Raw genomic sequence first — 27930 nt, forward strand, 5'->3', positions numbered from 1 at the left:
ACTCTATACTATAGGTTAGGTCTGGTTTGATGTGCTACTTGTGAAATTTGTAATTACACTGTTCTGTTCATATTATATAATTTAGTATATTTTCATCCATATTTCAGGTTACAGCCAACTTTTTACAATCCCATCTGGAGCAACCAGCATTCATATTAGAGAAATTGTTCCAACAAGGAATTTTTTAGGTAAATGTTATGACACTTTTTTTCTTCCCCTCTCTCAACAAATTTAACATTTCTTTGCTATTTTATGTATGGAGATGTCATAGTTATACTTTTTTTTAATTAAAATTGAAACACAAGGTTATTTGTCAATTATCTTTTCTTTCCTATGACATGGAGAGTCTACGACTTCATTCCAATTACTAGTGGGTTATTCAACTCCTGGCTAGTAGGAGGAGGCAAAGAGCACCCCAGCAGAGCTGTTAAGTGTCACTTCCCTTACCCATAATCCCCAGTCATTTTTTTTATATATTTATTAATTTGAGAATTAGCTCTGTTATTATGGACTCAAACCAAAATACATCTTTTTCCTTTGACAAATGTTTGCTTTGTCTGGAGGCTCAGGTTGTACCCCCTGTGCAATTCTGCTCCACTTGCTTATCTATGACCTTAAAATTTAAAGACAAATTACTCCCTTCTGAACCATATGTCTCTCAGGACAATGCTGTTCAGGATATGCCTTAGCTTTCTCCTCAGACGTCCCAAGCTATGGTTGTTTCCCATGCAGTGCCCTGTGGTTCCTCTCAACCTCCTGGGGGTGTTTATTTGCCAGGAGATTTTGCTGCACAGGTAACTTCTGCGTTGTCTGCAGCTTTATCTGCTTTCCCTACTTCGGGTAAGCGTAAGAGGAAATCTTAACATATTTCTGCTACTAAGGTTTCTGACCCCTCTAAATATGCTGTGGTCAACCTTTCCCATAAGCTCTAACATCTCCGGTTGCTTCTGAAGGAGTTTCTAGCTACTTTGGACGACTCTGAACCTTCGGTTGCTGTCAACCCTAAAAAGTCTTATAAACTTAATAGAGTTTATGATTCTCTCAACTGTGGAGGTTTTTCCTGTTCCAGACAAGAAATTAAAGGTCACAATGGGATAAGCCAGGGGTTCCTTTTTCCCCTTCCCCTGTTTTTACAAAGATGTTTCCTGTTGCTCACTCCATTCCTGAATCATGGCGCACTGTGCCTATAGTAGAAGGAGCTATCTCTACTCTAGCTAAAAGAACTACTATTCCTATAGAGGATAGTTGTTCCTTTAAGGATCCCATGTAGAAGAAGCTAGAGGCTTACTTAAAAAAGATCTACATCCATCAAGGATTACAGTGGCAACCTGCGGCAAGGGTATTGCTACGGTTGCGGGAGCAGCATCTTATTGGTGCGATGCCTTGTCTGATCTGATATCAGAAAATACTATAATAGAGGAGATCCAAGATAGGATCAAGGCTCTCAAGCTGGCCAATGCCTTTATCTGCGATACTAGCGTGCAGGTAATTAGACTGGGAGCTAAGATGTCTAGCTTCACGATTCTAGCTCGCAGAGCTCTGTGGTTAAAATCTTGGTCGGCAGATGTAACTTCAAAGGCCAAGCTTTGGTCTTTACCTTATAAAGGTAAAACTTTATTTGTTCCTGGTTTGGCGGAAATCATTTCCAAAATTACGGGTGAAAAGGGATCTTTCCTACCTCAGGACAAGAAGAATAGACCTAAGGGTCACCAGAATTCCAATTTTCGCTCCTTTCGTAACTTTAAAGGACAGAAATCCCTCCTCTTCTTCCAAACCAGAGCAATCCAAGACCTCTTGGAGGTCCAACCAGCCTTGGAACAAGGGGAAGCAAAAAAGAAGCCTTTCACTGATTCTAAGTCAGCATGAAGGGTCTGCCCCGATCCAATTTTATATCAGGTAGGGGGCAGGCTTTCTCTTTTTTGAGTATGCTTGCATACGTGATGCCCCAGATTCGTGGGCTGTGGACATAGTATCCCAGGGTTACCGAATAGGATTTAAGTCTTGCCCTCCAAGGGGCATATTTCTCCAGTCAAGACTATCCTCAAACCAAGTAAAGAGGGAGGCCTTCTTAAACTGCGTAGAGGACCTATCCTCCCTGGGAGTAATTGTTTCAGTTCCTGTAGAGGAACAGGGACAAGGATTCTATTCAAATTTCTTTGTGGTTCCCATAAAGGAGGGAACTTTCCATCCCATCCTAGACTTAAAGTGCCTCAACAAATTCCTCAGGGTTCCGTCCTTCAAGATGGAATGGAAACTATTCGTTCCATTCTACCATTGGTTCAGGAAGGTCAGTTCATGACAACCATAGACCTGAAGGACACGCATCTACATGTTCCCATTCACAGGGATCATCACCAGTTTGCCTTTCTGGACAAGCATTTCCAGTTTCTTTCTGTTTGGTCTTGCCACGGCTCCCAGAAGTGGTGCCTTATCTAGACGACATCTTGGTTCAAGTGTCATCTTTTCAACTAGCAAAATCTCATACAGAGATGTTGTCATCATTTCTACGATCTCACGGATGTAAAGTGAATCTGGAAAAGAGTTCCCTTGTTACAGCTACAAGGTTGTGTTTCTTAGGGACTATCATAGATTCCCTGTCCATGAAGATTTTCCTGACAGATGTCAGAAAATCCAAACTTCTTGCTTTGTGCCTTTCTCTCCAGTCTGCTATTCGTCCATCAGTGGCTCAATGCATGGAGGTGACTGGTCTGATGGTTGCTTCCATGGACATCATTCCTTTTGCTTGGTTCCATCTGAGACCTCTGCAACTATGCATGCTCAATGGAACGGAGACCATTCAGATTTATTGTAGAGGATAGATCTGGATCTCCTAACAAGATATTCTCTCTCGTGGTGGTGGATTTCACAGGAACATCTGTCTCGGGGCACTTGCTTCCTGAGACCGTCCTGGGTGATTGTGACTATGGACGCAAGTCTGTTAGGCTGGGGAGTAGTTTGGGGTTCTCTAAAAGCTCAGGGCCTGTGGACTCAGGAGGAGCCTTCTCTTCCCATAAACATCTTAGAGTTGAGAGCAATCTTCAATGCCTTGACAGCTTGGCCTCAACTATCTTTAGTCCGCTTAGTCGGAAAACATCACCTCAGTGGCTTACATCAACCACCAGGGAGGAACTCAGAGTTCCTTGACTATAAAGGAGGTGAAGCATCAGAAAAAATGTATAACAGGAGCACCAAGTATATGGATTATAAAGGAGGTTGCTCGCATTCTGCAGTGGGCTCTCCTATCACCTATCCACATTCCAGGGGTGGACAACTGGGAAGCGGATTTTCTGAGCAGACAGATTTTTCATTCCGAAAGTGTTCTCAAAGATAATCCTCAGATAGGGTTCCGGAGTTGGATCTGATGGTGTCTCGTCAAAACGCAAAGCTTCCAAAGTACGGTTCAAGGTTAAGAGATCCTCAGGCCTCTCTGATAGATGCTCTAGCGGTTCCTTGGATCTTCTCTCTGGCATACCTGTTTTCTCCGTTTGCACTCCTTCCACGAGTCATTGCTCGTATCAAACAGGAGCGAGCATCTGTAATTCTAATAGCTCCGGCATGGCCTTGCAGGATCTGGTGAAGATGTCCTTTCTTCCACCTTGGAGGTTACCTCTGAGGAAGGACCTTCTACTTCAGGGTCCATTCCTCCATCCAAATCTAGATTCTCTAAAGCTGACTGCTTGGAGATTGAATGCCTAGTTTTGACTAGACGTGGTTTTTCTGAGGTGGTCATTGATACCATACTTCAGGTTCGTAAACCTGTTACTCGCAAGATTTACCATAAGCTTTGGCATAAATACCTTTATTGGTGCAAATCTAAGGGTTTTTCAAGGACCCGGGTGAGGATTCCCCGCATTTTATCTTTTCTTCAGGATGGCCTGGAGAAAGGTTTGTCAGTCAGTACTCTGAAAGGTCAGATTTCTGCACCATCTATTCTTTTGCACAAACATCTGGCAGATTTGCCAGATGTTCAAGCTTTTGTTCAGGCCTTAGTCAGAATCAGGCCTGTGTTTAAACCCGTTGCTCCTCCTTGGAGCCTTAACCTGGTTCTTAGAGTTTTGCAACAGGCTCCATTTGAGCTGATGCATTCTGTTGATAATAAATTGTTATCTAGAAAGGTTTTGTTTCTTCTTGCTATTTCTTCCGCTTGTAGAGTTTCTGAGCTTTCGGCACTGCAGTGTGATTCCCCTTACCTTATTTTTCATGTGGATAAGGCGGTCCTTCATACTAAGTTGTGGTTTCTCCCTAAGGTTGTGTCGGATCGAAATATCAATCAGAAAATTATTGTTCCTTCTTTTTGTCCCAATCCTTCTTCCCATAAGGAACGTCTTTTGCATAACTTGGATGTAGTGCATGCGCTAAAATTTTACCTTCAAGCCACTAAAGATTTTAGGCAATCTTCTGCCCTTTTTGTTGTTTTCTCTGGCAAGCATAAAGGTAAGAAGGCCACTTCTGCTACTCTGTCTCTCTGGTTGAGAAGTGTTATTCGTTTAACTTATGAGACAGCTGGACAGCACCCTCCTGAGAGAATTACGGCTCATTCCACCAGGGATGTTTCTTCTTCCTGGGCTTTCAAAAATGAAGCTTCTGTAGAGCAAATTTGCAAGGTGGCAACATGGTCCTCTATGCATACTTTTTCTAAATTCTACAAATTTGATACTTTTGCCTTGGCTGAGGCTTCTTTTGGGAGAAAGGTTCTTCAAGTGGTGGTGCCTTCTGTTTAGGTCCGCCTGCGTTTTTCTCCCTCCCTTTCATTCTGTATTCTCTAGCTTGGGTATTGGTTCCCACTAGTAATTGGAATGAAGTTGTGGACTCTCCATGCCATAGGAAAGAAAACAAAGTGTATGCTTACCTGATACATTTCTTTCTTTCTGGGCATGGAGAGTCCACGACCCCGCCCTTTATTAAGTTTTAATTCGGCAGTTTCTTTGAGTAAAGCTCAGGCACCTCTATACCCTTGTGTTTCTTCCTTTTCCATTTTCCTTCGGCTGAAAGACTGGGGATTATGGGTAAGGGAAGTGACACTTAACAGCTCTGCTGGGTTGCTCTTTGCCTTCTCTTGATGGCCAGGAGTTGAATATCCCACTAGTAATTGGAATGAATTTGTGGACTCTCCATGCCCGGAAAGAAAGAAATTTATCAGTTAAGCATACATTTAGTTTTTCATATTCCTTTTATCATTATTATTTAAAAATGTTTTGGTGATTTAATTTAAATGAACTTATTCTTAAACTAAATTCCACAAATCTGTTGGTTTTCAGAATATGTATAATCTTGATTCACCCTAGTAGCACTCACCGTCTTTTAAGGGGTAAACAGAAACCTTAAGCCTAGAACCCTACCTATTTACTTTACCGATACAGATACAGTTATCTATTGCCTTCCAGGCTCTATGATCTGATTTCTCCCCCCCACCTCCCTAACTTTGTCTGTCAGGTAAGCATTTTATATTTTACACTTCTGAGAAAGCATGCATATTTTGTTAATGCTATGAATCAGGTTGTGCATTTCTTTTTCTTTTTTGTGTGATCACTATGGTTATAATGGGTCTACATTTATGCCTCCATTTTCCTGCTATATTTTTTTCTAGCCTTTTCGGCTAGTTTTTTCCTCAAATGTTGCTGTTCCATTTATTGTTTGGTACATACAGTTTTAAAGTGGGTTTTTTTTGTGCACAGCAAATTGTCAGTGTAGTGATTTTAAGCTGATTTCCTCAGTACTTTAATATTTTATTATGGCCTAAAAAAACTGCAGGAAGAATTTTGGGGTTGGTGTTTCATTACATAGTAAAGTATATCACTTTGGCACAATTTTGGGGTGATTCCCATCTTTTGTATTTTCAGAATACAGATCAAGTGGTCCGGGTATGTCTGTTAAAATCCTGGTAGATTATATTGATAGAAATCCGTTTCTAGCATTAGTTATTGTGCAGTCTGTTTTTGAGGTCTGCACTGTTATTATTTTAGAAGAAATTTCTCATGATGAGCTGTGACAATCTCCTTTTGTCCTAAGATTTGTCGCTTGTTTAGGTCTCAGGTGGCAGAGGACTACTGCCCCTGTGTATATTAATCCTCTGCCAGGGCAAAATATTGTACAGCTAGATTAAGTTTTATATAAGTATATGTACTAGCATTCTGGATTATGCTTTGTTGTGGCTCATAAGAAGCACAAATACAGATCTTCCTATAATTCAGGCTTCCTATATGGGGTATTCTCCCTTTAGGCTTAGGATGTAGTAGAGCATGTATTTTTTTGTCTTTTCCTAGGTATATGAGAAAGAAGAGAGATGTATTTTTTCTATTAAACAATGAAAGTGCTTCAAGGAGCTTATATACAAACAAAAAATGATAATATACAACACTGTGCACTAAATGTATAAGCTATACATAAGCCTGGTGCAATCTGTCCCTCCCAGTAGAAGGTTGAGGATAGAGGGGTTTCAGCTACATGCTTATGGATTAATGTGTGGGAGCTCAGATCAATGTGAGACCCTTTATTCCTGGGCGTATCATTTACAAAGAAGACAGAAGGAGTTTCCAGCAAGCTGAATGATACAGGGATACCCTGTTATGTGTGCAGTATCTCCCTAGGGATTTCAGCCATAACTACCCTCAGATGTCCCTTAGCCTCCCCCTGTGGGATAGTGGTATTTACTCAGAATTCCTCTGCTGTACTTGTACAAGCACTGGGTGGCTCTCTACTGGATACTGCTGCAGTTTGCTGACTGGTAAGCTGGTGGTGGGGTGCTCCTTCAGGTACATCACTTACTAGAGCACACACACAGCCCAGAGGATATTAGAAGGTACTCTGACAAAGGCACAACATAGCCAAGGGACTTAGCCTGTCCTCCCACTGACACACTTTTTAGCACACATCAGGTCCTTATTTGCCCTACATCACTTAAGAGGGCACTCTAAGACTGCTGACACCCCTTTTTGACACTGCCCTGGGACCCCTTTTTCAGCAACTTTAGAGAAAGTGTGTATGGCCCTTTAAGAAAACTGCTGATTGCTCTGTGCAGTCAGCGGTTCTCTTAGAGACAGTTAGTTCTGCTGTAGCCTGTCCCCTCCTCTTAGAGGTGTTTACCTCATCTGGAGCTGCAGTTGGGGAGGAAAAGGCCTTGGGAGCATCATTTCAGTCTTTATACTCCAGAATCCTGATGATAACTGCATCCTTTGTCTGGAGTTGGTGAGTACCCACACAGGGAGTCACTTTCTTAGGAAAGTTATCTTAGGGCTTAGGAATTAGCTTACCCTATTAGTGCTTCGCAGGTGTCGGGGTGTTAAACTGGCTAGTGCAGAGGGCTCTCTACCTTTTCTTCTACCTTTTTATCACTCTATGCCTGTTAATTTCATACTCGGCCATAGTTTGAGTTTTGCACAATTAGGAACCCATTGAATCTGTCTCAAATGAATCAATGTCTAGCACTATGGAAGTGGCTCCTACAGATGCCTCTCCCTCTACATATTTTGCAAATCTGTTCCAGTGTACCAGGTTAATCAACTTTGTAATAGTTGTGTACCTCAATGTATGCATGCAAGTCATACCTGTTCTTCCTCTAAGGAATTATGTCTTGTTTATATTACTTAGGGAGCTTCTATTGACTTTACTACTGAGTTTAAAGGTAATTTACACAGACCTATGGCAGAATATCTTAGCAACTATCCACAAGCCAAGTAAGCGTAAACGCAAATCTGTGGATTTACCTCATTCTTTTAATGTAAACTCCTTCCCCTCGACCTCAAATTCCCATCCTGCTTCAGAGCACTGACTCTGAGGACTCAAAATCATCCAGTTCAGATGGGGAAGTATCTTCGGGTGAACCTGACCCTGGATAACAGTGCTTACAGATTTAAGATGGAACATATTCACACCTTATTGCTCGAAGTACTGAGAAGTCTGGGTATTTCTGAAGAAAAACCTGCTGAAAACAAGCATGTAAATCAGTTAAATGTTGTTTTCAAAGCTCCTTTCTAAAGTTCCAGAGGTATTTCAGATTTCAGATTTGATTTCTGATTAAATAGCCAAAGAATGGAAAAAAAACTGGTATTCCTTTAGCTGCTTTTTTTAGATGTAAGATAATATACCTGGTTCCCAAGAAGAACGTGGAATTATGGGAAACCATACCTAAGGTTGATGGAACTATTTCCAGTCTTGCCAAATGCAGTGCCATCCCCATTAGAGGATAGCACCTCTTTCAGGGATCCAATAGACCGCAAAATGGAGTCTTCTGCTTAAACCAGCAATGCCTATCACCGGTGTGGCCGCAGCAGGGGCCCTCTTGTGTAATTCACTATCCAAAATGGTCTCTGACAAATCCTCTACTGATGTCTGATGATCTCAAAAATTGCATTAAAGCCCTTAAAATTGCTAACGTCTTTATATGTGACACAGTAATGGGCATCATCAAGACTGATGTCAAGAATACTTTATATCTATGGCAGTTAATGCAAGAAGGTTAAAAATCATGGTCAGCACTGATATCTCTCCTTTCAAGGGAAGATTCTATTTGGTTCTGAATTAGACTGAATTATTAAGACTGTTACTGATGGAAAATGAGCTTTTCTTCTTTCGCACAAGAAATCCAAGGAAAAGAACAGACCAGGTAATCGGTTTAGTTCCTTTTGTCCTTTATCTTCATGGGCAAAGAACAATCAGTCTAAGAAGTCCAACACTAATTCAAAATCTGCATAAAGGTGTTTCCCCAGACCAGAATCTCTTCTGGTAGGGGGTAGACTGGGTCTTTTTCAGAAGGCCTGCCCAGTCAGTCCAGGACCTCTGGGTTCAAAACATCATATCCCAGGGTTAAAAGGTAGGCTTTTGCTCCAGGCCTCTTCAAGGATGATTTCATTTGTCTTATGTCCCCAAAACACATGGAAATGTGACTGCTTTTCTGCAATGTGTTCAGGATTTAGAGGATATGGGAGTAATCATCCCAGTACCTGTGTCTCAACTGGGTCAAGGGTTTTACTCCAATCTGTTCATTGTCCCAAAGGAAAAAGGGACTTTCAGACCCATTTTAGATTTAAAAACTTTCAACAAGTTTGTCAGAGTTCCCACTTTCAAGATGGAAACCATTTGAACAATTTTACCCTTAATCCACAGGATCAGTTCATGTCTACTATAGACCTAAAGGATGCCTAACTGCACAACCCTATCCACAGGGAACACCATCCATTCCTAAATTATGGAAATTAAATCATAATTACCATAATTTTCATATTTTGGAAAAGAAGGGGCGTTATAAATAATCAGTTGGTAAGCTTGGGTTTTAAGTTGTGTTTTTTGTCTATAACCCTTAAACAACTATTTGGCCAAATGTCCATTGGTGGTGTTACTTTTTTTTAATAAAAATAACACTATCCAACAGTTTAAAAGCTGTTGGATTTTAATTTTGCTTTGCCAAATTCTGGCAGAGGAAGGCTACATATGACAAACTTCCTTTGAGCTTGTCACACACAGCAGTTTATTACTATAATTTTTGAAAGGTGTAAAAATACCCTTTGTGACTATTATTTCAAAATGTGAAATATAAAGCATGAAAAACATACACATATTAAAACAATTATAGGAAATTCTCATAAATATGTACATTTAATATTTTAAATACTGAAATATTATTTATGTATATTTATGTGTGTGTGTATATATATATATATATATAAAATATAATATAATATAATAATTCATAATTATATGCATGTATTGTTTAAAACAATGAAGAAAATTAACTAAACAAACTTGTCTGGCAAACTTGTCTGGCATAGGTGTAGATTAAGGGCCAGATTATAAGTGATGCACTAATGATAGAACGAGATGCAGTAAGCTATATCAATAGACTGTGCTAACATTGATCTAACTCAACCTTTACATTCAACGGAGATTACAACCGCACTAAATAGCACTCATATTACAAGTTAAAAGTTATAAGTTGTGCTCAAGTACAAGCCGAAACCGTGCTATAATATTTAGGGCGACTTCAGACTTAAGGGACGATTTATTATATGGGGGGCAGACATGATTCGCTGTAGCAAATCATGTCCGCCCGACATCGATAAATGCCGACAGCATACGTTGTCGGCATTTATCATTGCACAAGCATTTCTTGCAAAATGCTTGTGCAATGCCGCCCCCTGCACATTTGTGGCCAATCAGTTGCTAGCAGGGGGTGTCAATCATCCCGATTGGCGGACGGGATAAGGACAGCTGCTTCTAAACTCCTGATCCAGAATGAGCAGCATATGCTGCTTAGTAAATCAGCCCCCTAAAGTAAGGGTTAAAAAACAAAAATTCACAAAACGCATCAAAAACATATTAAGATAAAGTATAGCACTCATGTACTCACTATTTAATAAAGAATATAATTGTATTATTGTTAATAAGGTTTTAAAAGGATTATAAAGGGATATGGTATATGAGAAAAATTTTGACTGGAAAGGACTGTGTTTATGTGTATATATATTTACTGTATATATATATATATATATATATATATATATATATATATATATATACTGTATATACAGTATATCCACAGAAAGGCACTCTCATTTTCAATTTTAAATACCAAGGTGCCAGCAAAAATATCCACAGTAAAAAGTCCAGGCAGGCACTTTTAATATAATCGCACCTTTATCGTGACGTTTCAGAATTAAACACCCCTTCCGTCACAATAAAGGTGTGATTATATTGAAATCCAGAGAGTGTCTGCCTGGAATTTGTTTATATATATATATATATATATATATATATATATACAGTATATATATATATATATATAATTATATATAATTATATATATATATATATATATATACATACATACATATACATATATATGCATACACATATATACACTTTTAAGCCCTTCCCAGACAAATACATTTGAAAAAATGTTAATATGTTTCAGTGTGTTTTTAATAAAAATACTTTAAATTAATATGTTCTTCATTTAGAAAAAAGGTTATTTGTATTTTTAAATATATATTTCTTTATAAATATATATATATATATTTATATAGATATATAGGTGTAGATATATAATTTACAAAAAATATTTGGCTATATATGTAGACATTTATATTTAAAAAAATAAAAATATTTTTTTTTTTCTAGAGAAGAATATAGGAATATAAAGTATTCCTAACATACCTTCGGCTTTAGCGCAGTTGATCAATTGCAGTTTCAGCTTAGCAAGCGAGCGATAAATAAAATTAGCGTACTAATCCAGCTGCGCTATTTTTTACTTTGGCGGTTAGCACTGAAGCAAAAAAAATAAATATAGCGTGCCACTTGTCTGGCCCTAAGTTAGGCAAACCATCTTATTATAGTTATTAATCTGCACACTCTAAGGAGCTAATTATCTTTTATGTATTACCATGTTTTTGGATGTTGAAGGAAAATGGAGGAAGGGTTATGCCTTACAAAATTTTCATTGTAAAACCGACTGTTTTATAAACCTTGTATAAGACAGGATAACTTTTAACTTTACACTAGCCATATAGTTTAATGCTTTGCATATTAAAGTTAATATTTTATTATTAATTTTTTAAATTTATTTAAAATATTTTTCTCATTTGTAGCCATTAAGAATGTTCGAGGAGAATATTATTTAAATGGTTATTGGACCATTGAGCACACACAGGCTCTGCACATTGCCAGCACTGTTGTACATTATTTTCGAGGTGCGGAGGGAGATCTAGCACCTGAGGCTTTGACAGCAAGAGGACCCACAACCGAACCTCTTGTTATTGAGGTTTGTAAATTCTTCTAATTATATACTGGAACTTATTTACTACATTGTGGTTAAATGTACATTATAGAAGGTTTTAAAGTCTGCTTATACACTACAATCATAATATTTTTTGTTCAATGAAATAAACATTCAGTTAAAGTATGTGTGACAAGAGATCTAATGGGATGTTAATTGAGATCTATAGTGCTTCAATTTTCAGGTCATGTGAGATCATTACATTTGTGACATAACATTCCCCTGTCTTCACTTAACGAGTTTACAGTTTCAAAAATATTGCATTCACTGGTGGCTAGGATTTGTTTTTTTTCTATATGTCACCTATGCAAAAATAATCAATTCCATAAGGTATCTATCTATCTGTATATCTGCCTGTCTATCTAGTATCTATCTAATAAATCAGTGATATGAGGTGATGTATTAATTGCCTTAGAAACCTTAGTCTGCATATTGTTTATTTCTTTCATAAGGTGGTGAGAGTCCATGAGTAGGAATGGCGAATGTTTTGCAACATTCAAAAAATGAAACTAATTTTATCACCTGCTACAGGTGTCGCAGGGAACGTTCCCTTAACCTCTTCCTATTAGGTCGTCAATATACATACGTACACAGCACTGAATGGGCTCTCTGCTTGAAGCAGTCTATTTCTGCAGCTCTTAACCGTGGTAGAGTCGATGCATTTTATGTACTTCATAGGCAGGGCACCCAATGAGACTCTAGACTTTATTCATACACTCTAGCAGTTTATGGGAGACATTTTATTTGGGCTTTAAAATCCTCCCATTGAAATGTTTTTTATTTAATAAGAAAAAGAAAAACTTTGTATTTATAATATCTGCATATTTGTGCTGATATCCTTGTGATTTCTCCAACATAGGTGTGTCCGGTCCACGGCGTCATCCTTACTTGTGGGATATTCTCTTCCCCAACAGGAAATGGCAAAGAGCCCAGCAAAGCTGGTCACATGATCCCTCCTAGGCTCCGCCTACCCCAGTCATTCTCTTTGCCGTTGTACAGGCAACATCTCCACGGAGATGGCTTAGAGTTTTTTAGTGTTTAACTGTAGTTTTTCATTATTCAATCAAGAGTTTGTTATTTTCAAATAGTGCTGGTACGTACTATTTACTCAGAAACAGAAAAGAGATGAAGAATTCTGTTTGTATGAGGAAAATGATTTTAGCAACCGTAACTAAAATCCATGGCTGTTCCACACAGGACTGTTGAGAGCAATTAACTTCAGTTGGGGGAACAGTTTGCAGTCTCTTGCTGCTTGAGGTATGACACATTCTAACAAGACGATGTAATGCTGGAAGCTGTCATTTTCCCTATGGGATCCGGTAAGCCATGTTTATTACGATTGTAAATAAGGGCTTCACAAGGGCTTATTTAAACTGTAGACTTTTTCTGGGCTAAATCGATTGATTATTAACACATATTTAGCCTTGAGGAATCATTTTATCTGGGTATTTTGATATAATAATATCGGCAGGCACTGTTTTAGACACCTTATTCTTTAGGGGCTTTCCCCAAGCATAGGCAGAGTCTCATTTTCGCGCCGGTGTTGCGCACTTGTTTTTGAGAGGCATGGCATGCAGTCGCATGTGAGAGGAGCTCTGATACTTAGAAAAGACTTCTGAAGGCGTCATTTGGTATCGTATTCCCCTTTGGGTTTGGTTGGGTCTCAGCAAAGCAGATACCAGGGACTGTAAAGGGGTTTAAAGCTTAAAACGGCTCCGGTTCCGTTATTTTAAGGGTTAAAGCTTCCAAAATTGGTGTGCAATATCTTCAAGGCTTTAAGACGCTGTGGTGAAAATTTGGTGAATTTTGAACAATTCCTTCATGTTTTTTCGCAATTGCAGTAATAAAGTGTGTTCAGTTTAAAATTTAAAGTGACAGTAACGGTTTTATTTTAAAACGTTTTTTGTACTTTCTGATCAAGTTTATGCCTGTTTAACATGTCTGAACTACCAGATAGACTGTGTTCTGAATGTGGGGAAGCCAGAATTCCTATTCATTTAAATAAATGTGATTTATGTGATAATGACAATGATGCCCAAGATGATTCCTCAAGTGAGGGGAGTAAGCATGGTACTGCATCATTCCCTCCTTCGTCTACACGAGTCTTGCCCACTCAGGAGGCCCCTAGTACATCTAGCGCGCCAATACTCCTTACTATGCAACAATTAACGGCTGTAATGGATAATTCTGTCAAAAACATTTTAGCCAAAATGAACCCTTGTCAGCGTAAGCGTGGCTGCTCTGTTTTAGTTACTGAAGAGCATGACGACGCTGATATTAATATCTCTGAAGGGCCCCTAACCCAATCTGAGGGGGCCAGGGAGGTTTTGTCTGAGGGAGAAATTACTGATTTAGGGAACATTTCTCAGCAGGCTGAATCTGATGTGATTACATTTAAATTTAAATTGGAACATCTCCGCATTTTGCTTAAGGAGGTATTATCCACTCTGGATGATTGTGAAAATTTAGTCATCCCAGAGAAACTATGTAAAATGGACAAGTTCCTAGAGGTGCCGGGGCTCCCAGAAGCTTTTCCTATACCCAAGCGGGTGGCGGACATTGTTAATAAAGAATGGGAAAGGCCCGGTATTCCTTTCGTCCCTCCCCCCATATTTAAAAAATTGTTTCCTATGGTCGACCCCAGAAAGGACTTATGGCAGTCAGTCCCCAAGGTCGAGGGAGCGGTTTCTACTTTAAACAAACGCACCACTATTCCAATAGAGGATAGTTGTGCTTTCAAAGATCCTATGGATAAAAAATTAGAAGGTTTACTTAAAAAGATGTTTGTTCAGCAGGGTTACCTTCTACAACCCATTTCTTGCATTGTCCCTGTCACTACTGCCGCATATTTCTGGTTTGATGAACTGCTTAAGGTGCTCGATAGTGACTCTCCTCCTTATGAGGAGATTATGGACAGAATCAATGCTCTCAAATTGGCTAATTCTTTCACTCTAGACGCCTCTTTGCAATTGGCTAAGTTAGCGGCTAAGAACTCTGGGTTTGCTATTGTGGCGCGCAGAGCGCTTTGGTTGAAATCTTGGTCGGCTGATGCGTCTTCCAAGAACAAGCTACTAAACATTCCTTTCAAGGGGAAAACGTTGTTTGGTCCTGACTTGAAAGAGATTATCTCTGATATCACTGGGGGTAAGGGCCACGCCCTTCCTCAGGATCGGCCTTTCAAGGCAAAAAATAGACCTAATTTTCGTCCCTTTCGTAAAAACGGACCAGCCCAAGGTGCTACGTCCTCTAAGCAAGAGGGTAATACTTCTCAGGCCAAGCCAGCTTGGAGACCAATGCAAGGCTGGAACAAGGGAAAGCAGGCCAAGAAACCTGCCACTGCTACCAAGACAGCATGAAATATTGGCCCCCGATCCGGGACCGGATCTGGTGGGGGGCAGACTCTCTCTCTTCGCTCAGGCTTGGGCAAGAGATGTTCTGGATCCTTGGGCGCTAGAAATAGTCTCCCAGGGTTATCTTCTGGAATTCAAGGGACTTCCCCCAAGGGGGAGGTTCCACAGGTCGCAGTTGTCTTCAGACCACATAAAAAGACAGGCGTTCTTACATTGTGTAGAAGACCTGTTAAAAATGGGAGTGATTCATCCTGTTCCATTAAGAGAACAAGGGATGGGGTTCTACTCCAATCTGTTCATAGTTCCCAAAAAAGAGGGAACGTTCAGACCAATCCTAGATCTCAAGATCTTAAACAAATTTCTCAAGGTCCCATCGTTCAAGATGGAAACCATTCGAACTATCCTTCCTTCCATCCAGGAAGGTCAATTCATGACCACGGTGGATTTAAAGGATGCGTATCTACATATTCCTATCCACAAGGAACATCATCGGTTCCTAAGGTTTGCATTCCTGGACAAACATTACCAGTTCATGGCGCTTCCTTTCGGATTAGCCACTGCTCCAAGGATTTTCACAAAGGTACTAGGGTCCCTTCTAGCGGTGCTAAGACCAAGGGGCATTGCAGTAGTACCTTACCTGGACGACATTCTGATTCAAGCGTCGTCCCTTCCTCAAGCAAAGGCTCACACGGACATTGTCCTGGCCTTTCTCAGATCTCACGGCTGGAAAGTGAACGTGGAAAAGAGTTCTCTATCCCCGTCAACAAGGGTTCCCTTCTTGGGAACAATTATAGACTCCTTAGAAATGAGGATCTTTCTAACAGAGGCCAGAAAAACAAAGCTTCTGGACTCTTGTCGGATACTTCATTCCGTTCCTCTTCCTTCCATAGCTCAGTGCATGGAAGTGATCGGTTTGATGGTGGCGGCGATGGACATAGTTCCTTTTGCGCGCATTCATCTAAGACCATTACAACTGTGCATGCTCAGTCAGTGGAATGGGGACTATACAGACTTGTCTCCGAAGATACAAGTAAATCAGAGGACCAGAGACTCACTCCGTTGGTGGCTGTCCCTGGACAATCTGTCTCAAGGGATGATGTTCCACAGACCAGAGTGGGTCATTGTCACGACCGACGCCAGTCTGATAGGCTGGGGCGCGGTCTGGGGATCCCTGAAAGCTCAGGGTCTTTGGTCTCGGGAAGAATCTCTTCTACCGATAAATATTCTGGAACTGAGAGCGATATTCAATGCTCTCCAGGCCTGGCCCCAGCTTGCGAGGACCAGGTTCATACGGTTTCAATCAGACAACATGACGACTGTTGCGTACATCAACCATCAGGGGGGAACAAGAAGTTCCCTAGCGATGGAAGAAGTAACCAAAATTATTCTTTGGGCGGAGTCTCACTCCTGCCACCTGTCTGCTATCCACATCCCAGGAGTGGAAAATTGGGAAGCGGATTTTCTGAGTCGGCAGACATTGCATCCGGGGGAGTGGGAACTCCATCCGGAAATCTTTGCCCAAGTCACTCACCTGTGGGGCATTCCAGACATGGATCTGATGGCCTCTCGTCAGAACTTCAAAGTTCCTTGCTACGGGGCCAGATCCAGGGATCCCAAGGCGGCTCTAGTGGATGCACTAGTAGCACCTTGGACCTTCAAACTAGCTTATGTGTTCCCGCCATTTCCTCTCATCCCCAGGCTGATAGCCAGGATCAAGCAGGAGAGGGCGTCGGTGATCTTGATAGCTCCTGCGTGGCCACGCAGGACTTGGTATGCAGATCTGGTGAATATGTCATCGGCTCCACCTTGGAAGCTACCTTTGAGACGAGACCTTCTGGTTCAGGGTCCGTTCGAACATCCGAATCTGGTTTCACTCCAGCTGACTGCTTGGAGATTGAACGCTTGATTTTATCGAAGCGAGGATTCTCAGATTCTGTTATCGATACTCTTGTTCAGGCCAGAAAGCCTGTGACTAGAAAGATTTACCACAAAATTTGGAAAAAATATATCTGTTGGTGTGAATCTAAAGGATTCCCTTGGGACAAGGTTAAGATTCCTAGGATTCTATCCTTCCTTCAAGAAGGATTGGACAAAGGATTATCTGCTAGTTCCCTGAAGGGACAGATTTCTGCCTTGTCGGTATTACTTCACAAAAAGCTGGCAGCTGTGCCAGATGTTCAAGCCTTTGTTCAGGCTCTGGTTAGAATCAAGCCTGTTTACAAACCTTTGACTCCTCCTTGGAGTCTCAATTTAGTTCTTTCAGTTCTTCAGGGGGTTCCGTTTGAACCCTTACATTCCGTTGATATTAAGTTATTATCTTGGAAAGTTTTGTTTTTAGTTGCGATTTCTTCTGCTAGAAGAGTCTCAGAATTATCTGCTCTGCAGTGTTCTCCTCCTTATCTGGTGTTCCATGCAGATAAGGTGGTTTTACGTACTAAACCTGGTTTTCTTCCAAAAGTTGTTTCTAACAAAAACATTAACCAGGAGATTATCGTACCTTCTCTGTGTCCAAAGCCAGTTTCAAAGAAGGAACGTTTGTTGCACAATTTGGATGTTGTTCGCGCTCTAAAATTCTATTTAGATGCTACAAAGGATTTTAGACAAACATCTTCCTTGTTTGTTGTTTATTCAGGTAAAAGGAGAGGTCAAAAAGCAACTTCTACCTCTCTCTCTTTTTGGATTAAAAGCATCATCAGATTGGCTTACGAGACTGCCGGACGGCAGCCTCCCGAAAGAATCACAGCTCATTCCACTAGGGCTGTGGCTTCCACATGGGCCTTCAAGAACGAGGCTTCTGTTGATCAGATATGTAGGGCAGCGACTTGGTCTTCACTGCACACTTTTACCAAATTTTACAAGTTTGATACTTTTGCTTCTTCTGAGGCTATTTTTGGGAGAAAGGTTTTGCAAGCCGTGGTGCCTTCCATTTAGGTGACCTGATTTGCTCCCTCCCTTCATCCGTGTCCTAAAGCTTTGGTATTGGTTCCCACAAGTAAGGATGACGCCGTGGACCGGACACACCTATGTTGGAGAAAACAGAATTTATGTTTACCTGATAAATTTCTTTCTCCAACGGTGTGTCCGGTCCACGGCCCGCCCTGGTTTTTTTAATCAGGTCTGATATTTTATTTTCTTTAACTACAGTCACCACGGTACCATATGGTTTCTCCTATGCAAATATTCCTCCTTAACGTCGGTCGAATGACTGGGGTAGGCGGAGCCTAGGAGGGATCATGTGACCAGCTTTGCTGGGCTCTTTGCCATTTCCTGTTGGGGAAGAGAATATCCCACAAGTAAGGATGACGCCGTGGACCGGACACACCGTTGGAGAAAGAAATTTATCAGGTAAACATAAATTCTGTTTTTTCTATACATAGAAAGGCTTCTTTATACTTTGGCACGTTTTATTATCAAAAATGTATTTCTGCTCAGAGCTCATCTGTCCTCTTGCTTCATTTCTTCTGTTAAGTGTGATCAGTCCACGGGTCATCATTACTTCTGGGATATTAACTCCTCCCCAACAGGAAGTGCAAGAGGATTCACCCAGCAGAGCTGCATATAGCTCCTCCCCTCTACGTCACTCCCAGTCATTCTCTTGCACCCAACGACTAGATAGGAGGTGTGAGAGGGCTATGGTGATTATACTTAGTTTTATATCTTCAATCAAAAGTTTGTTATTTTAAAATAGCACCGGAGTGTGTTATTACCTCTCTGGCAGAGTTTGAAGAAGAATCTACCAGAGTTTTTGCTATGATTTTAGCCGGAGTAGTTAAGATCATATTGCTGTTTCTCGGCCATCTGAGGAGAGGTAAACTTCAGATCAGGGGACAGCGGGCAGATGAATCTGCATAGAGGTATGTAGCAGCTTTTATTTTCTGACAATGGAATTGATGAGAAAATCCTGCCATACCGATATAATGTCATGTATGTATACTTTACACTTCAGTATTCTGGGGAATGGTACTTCACTAGAATTACACTGTAAGAAGTACATTAAGCTGTTTAATAACTAGAAATTATGTTTAACGTTTTTGCTGGAATGTAAAATCGTTTTCATTTGCTGAGGTACTGAGTGAATAAATGTTTGGGCACCATTTTTCCACTTGGCAGTTGCTTAATCTTTTTCTGACAGTTTCTGTTCTCTCTCACTGCTGTGTGTGAGGGGGAAGGGCCGTTTTTTTGGCGCCTTTTCTATGCATCAGTTATTTCAGTCAGCAGCTCATTGTATTTCCTGCATGATCCAGTTCATCTCTACAGAGCTCAGGGGTCTTCAAACTTATTTTGAGGGAGGTAATTTCTCTCAGCAGAGCTGTGAGAATTATAGTTGACTGTGATAAAAAACGTTTATTCTGTAATTGTTTCCTGCTTTCAGAATTTGTTATCTTTGCTATTGGGATTAAACCTTTGCTAAAGTTGTGTTGTTTACAAGGATTGAGGCTATAACTGTTTCAATTTATTAATTTTCAACTGTCATAGATTTTCTGTGCTTCTTAAAGGCACAGTACGTTTTTAATATTATTCTAATTGAATTGTATTCTAAGTTGCAAGTTTATTTGCTAGTGTGTTAAACATGTCTGATTCAGAGGAAGATACCTGTGTCATTTGTTGCAATGCCAAAGTGGAGCCCAATAGAAATTTATGTACTAACTGTATTGATGCTACTTTAAATAAAAGTCAATCTGTACAAATTGAACAAATTTCACCAAACAACGAGGGGAGAGTTATGCCGACTAACTCGCCTCACGTGCCAGTACCTGCATCTCCCGCTCGGGAGGTGCGTGATATTGTAGCGCCGAGTACATCTGGCCGGCCATTACAAATCACATTACAGGATATGGCTTCTGTTATGACTGAAGTTTTGGCTAAATTACCAGAACTAAGAGGTAAGCGTGATCACTCTGGGGTGAGAACAGAGTGCGCTGATAATATTAGGGCCATGTCAGATACTGCGTCACAGGTTGCAGAACATGAGGACGGAGAACTTCATTCTGTGGGTGACGGTTCTGATCCAAACAGACTGGATTCAGATATTTCAAATTTTAAATTTAAACTGGAAAACCTCCGTGTATTACTAGGGGAGGTGTTAGCGGCTCTGAATGATTGTAACACAGTTGCAATACCAGAGAAAATGTGTAGGTTGGATAAATATTTTGCGGTACCGACGAGTACTGAGGTTTTTCCTATACCTAAGAGAATTACTGAAATTGTTTCTAAGGAGTGGGATAGACCCGGTGTGCCGTTCTCACCCCCTCCGATATTTAGAAAAATGTTTCCAATAGACGCCACCACACGGGACTTATGGCAAGCGGTCCCTAAGGTAGAGGGAGCAGTTTCTACTTTAGCTAAGCGTACCACTATCCCGGTGGAGGATAGCTGTGCTTTTTCAGATCCAATGGATAAAAAATTAGAGGGTTACCTTAAGAAAATGTTTGTTCAACAAGGTTTTATATTGCAACCCCTTGCATGCATTGCGCCGATCACGGCTGCAGCGGCGTTCTGGATTGAGTCTCTGGAAGAGAACATTAGTTCAGCTACTCTAGACGACATTACGGACAGGCTTAGAGTCCTTAAACTAGCTAATTCATTCATTTCGGAGGCCGTAGTACATCTAACTAAACTTACGGCGAAGAATTCAGGATTCGCCATTCAGGCACGCAGGGCGCTGTGGCTAAAATCCTGGTCAGCTGATGTTACTTCTAAGTCTAAATTGCTTAATATACCTTTCAAAGGGCAGACCTTATTCGGGCCCGGGTTGAAAGAGATTATCGCTGACATTACAGGAGGTAAAGGCCATGCCCTGCCTCAGGACAAAGCCGAAACTAAGACTAGACAGTCTAATTTTCGTTCCTTTCGTAATTTCAAAGCAGGAGCAGCATCAACTTCCTCTGCACCAAAACAGGAAGGAGCTGTTGCTCGCTACAGACAAGGCTGGAAACCTAACCAGTCCTGGAACAAGGGCAAGCAGACCAGGAAACCTACTGCTGCCCCTAAAACGGCATGAATTGAGGGCCCCCGATCCGGGATCGGATCTAGTGGGGGGCAGGCTTTCTCTCTTCGCCCAGGCTTGGGCAAGAGATGTCCAGGATCCCTGGGCGCTAGAAATAATATCTCAGGGATACCTTCTGGACTTCAAATACTCTCCTCCAAGAGAGAGATTTCATCTGTCAAGGTTGTCAACAATCCAGACAAAGAAAGAGGCGTTTCTACGCTGCGTACAAGAGGTCTTGTTAATGGGAGTAATCCACCCAGTTCCACGATCGGAACAGGGACAGGGGTTTTACTCAAATCTGTTTGTGGTTCCCGAAAAAGAGGGAACTTTCAGACCAATCCTGGACTTAAAGATCCTAAACAAGTTCCTAAGAGTTCCATCGTTCAAGATGGAGACTATTCGGACAATTTTACCTATGATCCAAGAGGGTCAGTACATGACCACTGTAGATTTAAAAGATGCTTACCTTCACATACCGATTCACAAAGATCATTACCGGTACCTAAGGTTTGCCTTCCTAGACAGGCATTACCAGTTTGTAGCTCTTCCATTCGGATTGGCTACAGCTCCAAGAATCTTCACAAAGGTTCTGGGTGCTCTTCTGGCGGTACTAAGACCGCGGGGAATCTCGGTAGCTCCATACCTAGACGACATTCTGATTCAAGCTTCAAGCTTTCAAACTGCCAAGTCTCATACAGAGTTAGTACTGGCATTTCTAAGGTCACATGGATGGAAGGTGAACGAAAAGAAAAGTTCACTCGTTCCACTCACAAGAGTTCCCTTCCTGGGGACTCTTATAGATTCTGTAAAAATGAAGATTTACCTGACAGAGGACAGGTTAACAAGACTTCAAAGTGCTTGCCGCACCCTTTATTCCATTCAACACCCGTCAGTGGCTCAATGCATGGAGGTAATCGGCTTAATGGTAGCGGCAATGGACATAGTAGAGTCTCCTGCCAATAAACATTCCTTCTCTGAATCTGGATCAAGAGACCAGAAATTCTCTTCTTTGGTGGCTTTCTCGGCCACATCTGTCCAGGGGGATGCCATTCAGCAGACCAGACTGGACATTTGTAACAACAGACGCCAGCCTTCTAGGTTGGGGTGCCGTCTGGAATTCTCTGAAGGCTCAGGGACAATGGAGTCAGGAGGAGAGTCTCCTGCCAATAAACATTCTGGAATTGAGAGCAGTTCTCAATGCCCTCCTGGCTTGGCCCCAGTTGACAACGCGGAGTTTCATCAGGTTTCAGTCGGACAACATCACGACTGTAGCTTACATCAACCATCAGGGAGGGACACGAAGCTCCCTAGCTATGATGGAAGTATCAAAGATAATTCGCTGGGCAGAGTCTCACTCTTGCCACCTGTCAGCAATCCACATCCCGGGAGTGGAGAACTGGGAGGCGGATTTCTTAAGTCGTCAGACTTTTCATCCGGGGGAGTGGGAACTTCATCCGGAGGTCTTTGCCCAAATACTTCGACGTTGGGGCAAACCAGAGATAGATCTCATGGCGTCTCGACAGAACGCCAAGCTTCCTCGTTATGGGTCCAGATCCAGGGATCCAGAAGCAGTCCTGATAGATGCCCTGACAGCACCTTGGGACTTCAGGATGGCTTACGTGTTTCCACCCTTCCCGATGCTTCCTCGATTGATTGCCAGAATCAAACAAGAGAGAGCATCAGTGATTCTAATAGCACCTGCGTGGCCACGCAGGACTTGGTATGCAGATCTGGTGGACATGTCATCCTGTCCACCTTGGTCTCTACCTCTGAAACAGGACCTTCTGATACAGGGTCCCTTCAAACATCAAAGTCTAACTTCTCTGAAGCTGACTGCTTGGAAATTGAACGCTTGATTTTATCAAGACGTGGGTTTTCTGAGTCAGTTATTGATACCTTAATACAGGCTAGGAAACCTGTTACCAGAAAGATTTACCATAAGATATGGCGTAAATACCTATATTGGTGTGAATCCAAAGGTTACTCTTGGAGTAAGGTTAGGATTCCTAGGATATTGTCTTTTCTACAAGAAGGTTTAGAAAAGGGTTTATCCGCTAGTTCATTAAAGGGACAGATCTCAGCTCTGTCCATTCTGTTACACAAACGTCTGTCAGAAGTTCCTGACGTCCAGGCTTTTTGTCAGGCTTTGGCCAGGATTAAGCCTGTGTTTAAAACGGTTGCTCCACCATGGAGTTTAAACCTTGTTCTTAATGTTTTACAGGGCGTTCCGTTTGAACCCCTTCATTCCATTGATATAAAGTTGTTATCTTGGAAAGTTCTATTTTTAATGGCTATTTCCTCGGCTCGAAGAGTCTCTGAGTTATCAGCCTTACATTGTGATTCTCCTTATTTGATTTTTCATTCGGATAAGGTAGTTCTGCGTACTAAACCTGGGTTCTTACCTAAGGTAGTTACTAACAGGAATATCAATCAAGAGATTGTTGTTCCTTCTTTATGCCCAAATCCTTCTTCGAAGAAGGAACGTCTACTGCACAACCTGGATGTAGTCCGTGCTCTAAAATTTTACTTACAGGCAACTAAGGAATTTCGACAAACGTCTTCTCTGTTTGTCGTTTACTCTGGGCAGAGGAGAGGTCAAAAAGCTTCTGCTACCTCTCTTTCTTTTTGGCTTCGTAGCATAATTCGTTTAGCTTATGAGACTGCTGGACAGCAGCCTCCTGAAAGGGTTACAGCTCATTCCACTAGAGCTGTGGCTTCTACTTGGGCCTTTAAGAATGAGGCCTCTGTTGAACAGATTTGCAAGGCTGCAACTTGGTCTTCGCTTCATACTTTTTCCAAATTTTACAAATTTGACACTTTTGCTTCACCGGAGGCTATTTTTGGGAGAAAGGTTCTTCAGGCAGTGGTTCCTTCTGTATAAAGAGCCTGCCTATCCCTCCCGTCATCCGTGTACTTTTGCTTTGGTATTGGTATCCCAGAAGTAATGATGACCCGTGGACTGATCACACTTAACAGAAGAAAACATAATTTATGCTTACCTGATAAATTCCTTTCTTCTGTAGTGTGATCAGTCCACGGCCCGCCCTGTTTTAAGGCAGGTAAATATTTTTTAATTTATACTCCAGTCACCACTTCACCCTTGGCTTTTCCTTTCTCGTTGGTCCTTGGTCGAATGACTGGGAGTGACGTAGAGGGGAGGAGCTATATGCAGCTCTGCTGGGTGAATCCTCTTGCACTTCCTGTTGGGGAGGAGTTAATATCCCAGAAGTAATGATGACCCGTGGACTGATCATACTACAGAAGAAAGGAATTTATCAGGTAAGCATAAATTATGTTTTTTACTGGCCCCTCAGCGCTATTGAGTCGTGCACACGACTCTACTTGGTGAGCTCAATCTATCCTCCATTTGTTTTCTCAATACAAGGAGTGTTCCAGACTTTGCTCCAGAATTTAAAGTTTTGTGCACAACCCTACCCCACCAAAAAAATACACTAACGCTAAACCCCAAAGTTTCTACTCACCAACTTGAAACCGGCTCCTTAGTGGGGAAACTGTGAGCCCAAGGTGTCACTCCTCTAGGGCTGTCGTCTTCTTCCATCCGATTTGTCTTCTTCCATCTTTAAAGGGACAGTACACTGTAAAATTGTGTTTATATTAATGTATTTTCAATGACTTGTTATACCAGCTGCAGAGTATAAAATGTATGATAAATTGCATTTCTCCAACATTGGTGTGTCCGGTCCACGGCGTCATCCATAACTTGTGGGAATATCTCTTCCCCAACAGGAAATGGCAAAGAGTACAGCAAAAGCTGTCCATATAGTCCCTCCTAGGCTCTGCCCACCCCAGTCATTCTCTTTGCCGTTGCACAGGCAACATCTCCACGGAGATGGTCAAGAGTATGTGGTGTTTAGTTGTAGTTTTTTATTCTACTATCAAGAGTTTGTTATTTTAAAATAGTGCTGGTATGTACTATTTACTCTGAAACAGAAAAAGATGAAGAGTTCTGTTTGTGAGAGGAATATGATTTTAGCAGCAGTAACTACAATCGTTTGCTGTTTCCACATAGGACTGTTGAGATGAAATAACTTCAGTTGGGGGAAACAGTTAGCAGACTTTTCTGCTTAAGGTATGACTAGCCATATTTCTAACAAGACTGTGTAATGCTGGAAGGCTGTCATTTCCCCTCATGGGGACCGGTAAGCCATTTTCTTAGTCTCAAACAGAATAAAGGGCTTAATATGGGCTATAAAACTGGTAGACACTTTTATGGGCAAGATCGATTGCTTTATTTGGGCATTTTATACAGATTGAGTTTGAATTTCACACTTATAAACTTTGGGGAACGTTTTTTAACGTCAGGCACTGGTTTAGACACCTTTTCAGTCAGGAAGGGCCTTCACTGTAGTAGGCTGAGCCTCATTTTCGCGCCATTACTGCGCAGTTACTTTTGAGAGCAGGACATGCAGCTGCATGTGTGTGGATCTGAAAGTAGTGGAAAAGGTTCCTAGAAGGCTTCATTTGGTATCGTATTCCCCCCTGGGTTTGGTAAAGTCGCAGTAAAGGCTGTAGCTGGGACTGTAGAGGGGTTAAAACTGTAACCGGCTCCGGTTTCTTCATTTTAAGGGTTAAAGATCTGATATTTGGGGTGCAATGCTTTGAATGCTTTAAGACACTTTGGTAAAATTTGAACAATTCCTTCATTGTTTTTCACATATTCAGTAATAAAGTGTGCCCTGTTTAAAATTTAAAGAGACAGTAACGGTTTTGATTTAAAACGGTTTTTGTACTTTATTGACAAGTTTAAGCCTGTTTAACATGTCTGTACCTTCAGATAAGCTATGTTCTGTATGTATGGAAGCCAATGTGTCTCCCCCTTAAAAATTGTGTGATAATTGTGCCATAGCATCCAAACAAAGTAAGGACAGTACTGCCACAGATAGTAAAGTTGCCCAAGATGATTCATCAGATGAAGGGAGTAGACATAGTTCTACTTCATCTCACTCTGTGTCTACACCAGTTTTGCCACGCAGGAGACTCCTAGTACTTCTGGCGCACCAATGCTTGTTACTATGCAACAATTGGCGACTGTAATGGATAACTCAATAGCTAATTTTTTATCCAAAATGCCTGCATTTCAGAGAAAGTGCGATTGCTCTGTTTTAAACACTGTAGAGCAGGAGGGCGCTGATGATAATTGCTCTGTCATACCCTCACACCAATCTGAAGGGGCCATGAGGGAGGTTTTGTCAGATGGGGAGATTTCAGATTCAGGTAGAATTTCTCAACAGGCAGAACCTGATGTTGTGACATTTAAATTTAAGTTAGAGCATCTCCGCGCACTGCTTAAGGAGGTGTTATCTACTCTGGATGATTGTGACAACCTGGTCATTCCAGAAAAATTGTGTAAGATGGACAAGTTCCTAGAGGTTCCGGTGCACCCCGACGCTATTCCTATACCCAAGCGGGTGGCGGACATAGTGAACAAGGAGTGGGAGAAGCCCGGCATACCTTTTGTTCCCCCTCCTATATTTAAGAAATTGTTTCCTATGGTCGACCCCAGAAAGGACTTATGGCAGACAGTCCCTAAGGTCGAGGGGGCAGTTTCTACACTAAACAAGCGCACTACTATTCCTATCGAGGATAATTGTGCTTTCAAAGATCCTATGGATAAAAAATTGGAGGGTTTGCTTAAAAAGATTTTTGTTCAGCAAGGTTACCTCCTTCAGCCTATTTCGTGCATTGTTCCTGTCACTACAGCAGCGTGGTTCTGGTTCGAGGAACTAGAAAAGTCGCTCAATAGAGAGACTCCGTATGAGGAGGTTATGGACAGAATACAAGCACTTAAGTTAGTTAATTCCTTTATTTTAGATGCCGCTTTGCAGTTAGCTAGATTAGCGGCGAAAAATTCAGGGTTTGCAATTGTGGCGCGCAGAGCGCTCTGGCTAAAGTCTTGGTCAGCGGATGTTTCTTCCAAGACAAAATTGCTTAATATCCCTTTCAAGGGTAAAACCCTTTTTGGGCCAGAATTGAAAGAGATTATCTCAGACATCACTGGGGGTAAGGGCCACGCCCTCCCACAAGATAGGCCTTTCAAGGCCAAGAATAAGTCTAATTTTCGTTCCTTTTGCAATTTCAGGAACGGACCGGCCTCCAACTCTGCAACCTCTAGACAAGAGGGTAATGCTTCGCAGACCAAACCAGCTTGGAAACCGATGCAAGGCTGGAACAAGGGTAAACAGGCCAAGAAGCCTGCTGCTGCTACCAAAACAGCATGAAGGAGCAGCCCCCGATCCGGGACCGGATCTAGTAGGGGGCAGACTCTCTCTCTTCGCTCAGGCTTGGGCAAGAGATGTTCAGGATCCCTGGGCACTAGAAATAGTTTCTCAGGGTTATCTTTTGGAATTCAAGGAACTACCCCCAAGGGGAAGGTTCCACATGTCTCACTTATCTTCAAACCAAATAAAGAGACAGGCATTCTTACATTGTGTAGAAGACCTGTTAAAAATGGGAGTGATACACCCAGTTCCAACTGTGGATCAAGGACTGGGTTTTTACTCAAATCTGTTTGTAGTTCCCAAAAAAGAGGGAACCTTCAGACCAATTCTGGATTTAAAGATTCTCAACAAATTTCTCAAAGTACCATCGTTCAAAATGGAAACTATCCGAACAATTTTACCTACAATCCAGGAGGGTCAATTTATGACTACCGTGGATCTAAAGGATGCGTATCTACATATTCCTATCCACAAAGATCATCATCAGTTCCTAAGGTTCGCCTTTCTGGACAAACATTACCAGTTTGTGGCTCTCCCATTCAGGCTAGCCACTGCTCCAAGGATTTTCACAAAGGTATTCGGGGC

At 41.5% G+C, this 27930-nt stretch overlaps 1 protein-coding gene across 1 annotated transcript in view; it reads left to right on the top strand.

Annotated features, from left to right (window-relative positions):
• PAPLN (papilin, proteoglycan like sulfated glycoprotein) overlaps positions 1-27930 on the top strand; it is a 517238-nt gene that overhangs the window by 52665 nt on the left and 436643 nt on the right. The window contains 2 exon segments of the mRNA XM_053697785.1: positions 108-188; positions 11580-11752. Of these exon segments, the coding sequence (XP_053553760.1) occupies positions 108-188; positions 11580-11752 (254 nt within the window).

Source organism: Bombina bombina, chromosome 1 (assembly GCF_027579735.1).
Source record: "Bombina bombina isolate aBomBom1 chromosome 1, aBomBom1.pri, whole genome shotgun sequence".
NCBI classification, from domain to species: Eukaryota; Metazoa; Chordata; class Amphibia; order Anura; family Bombinatoridae; genus Bombina; species Bombina bombina.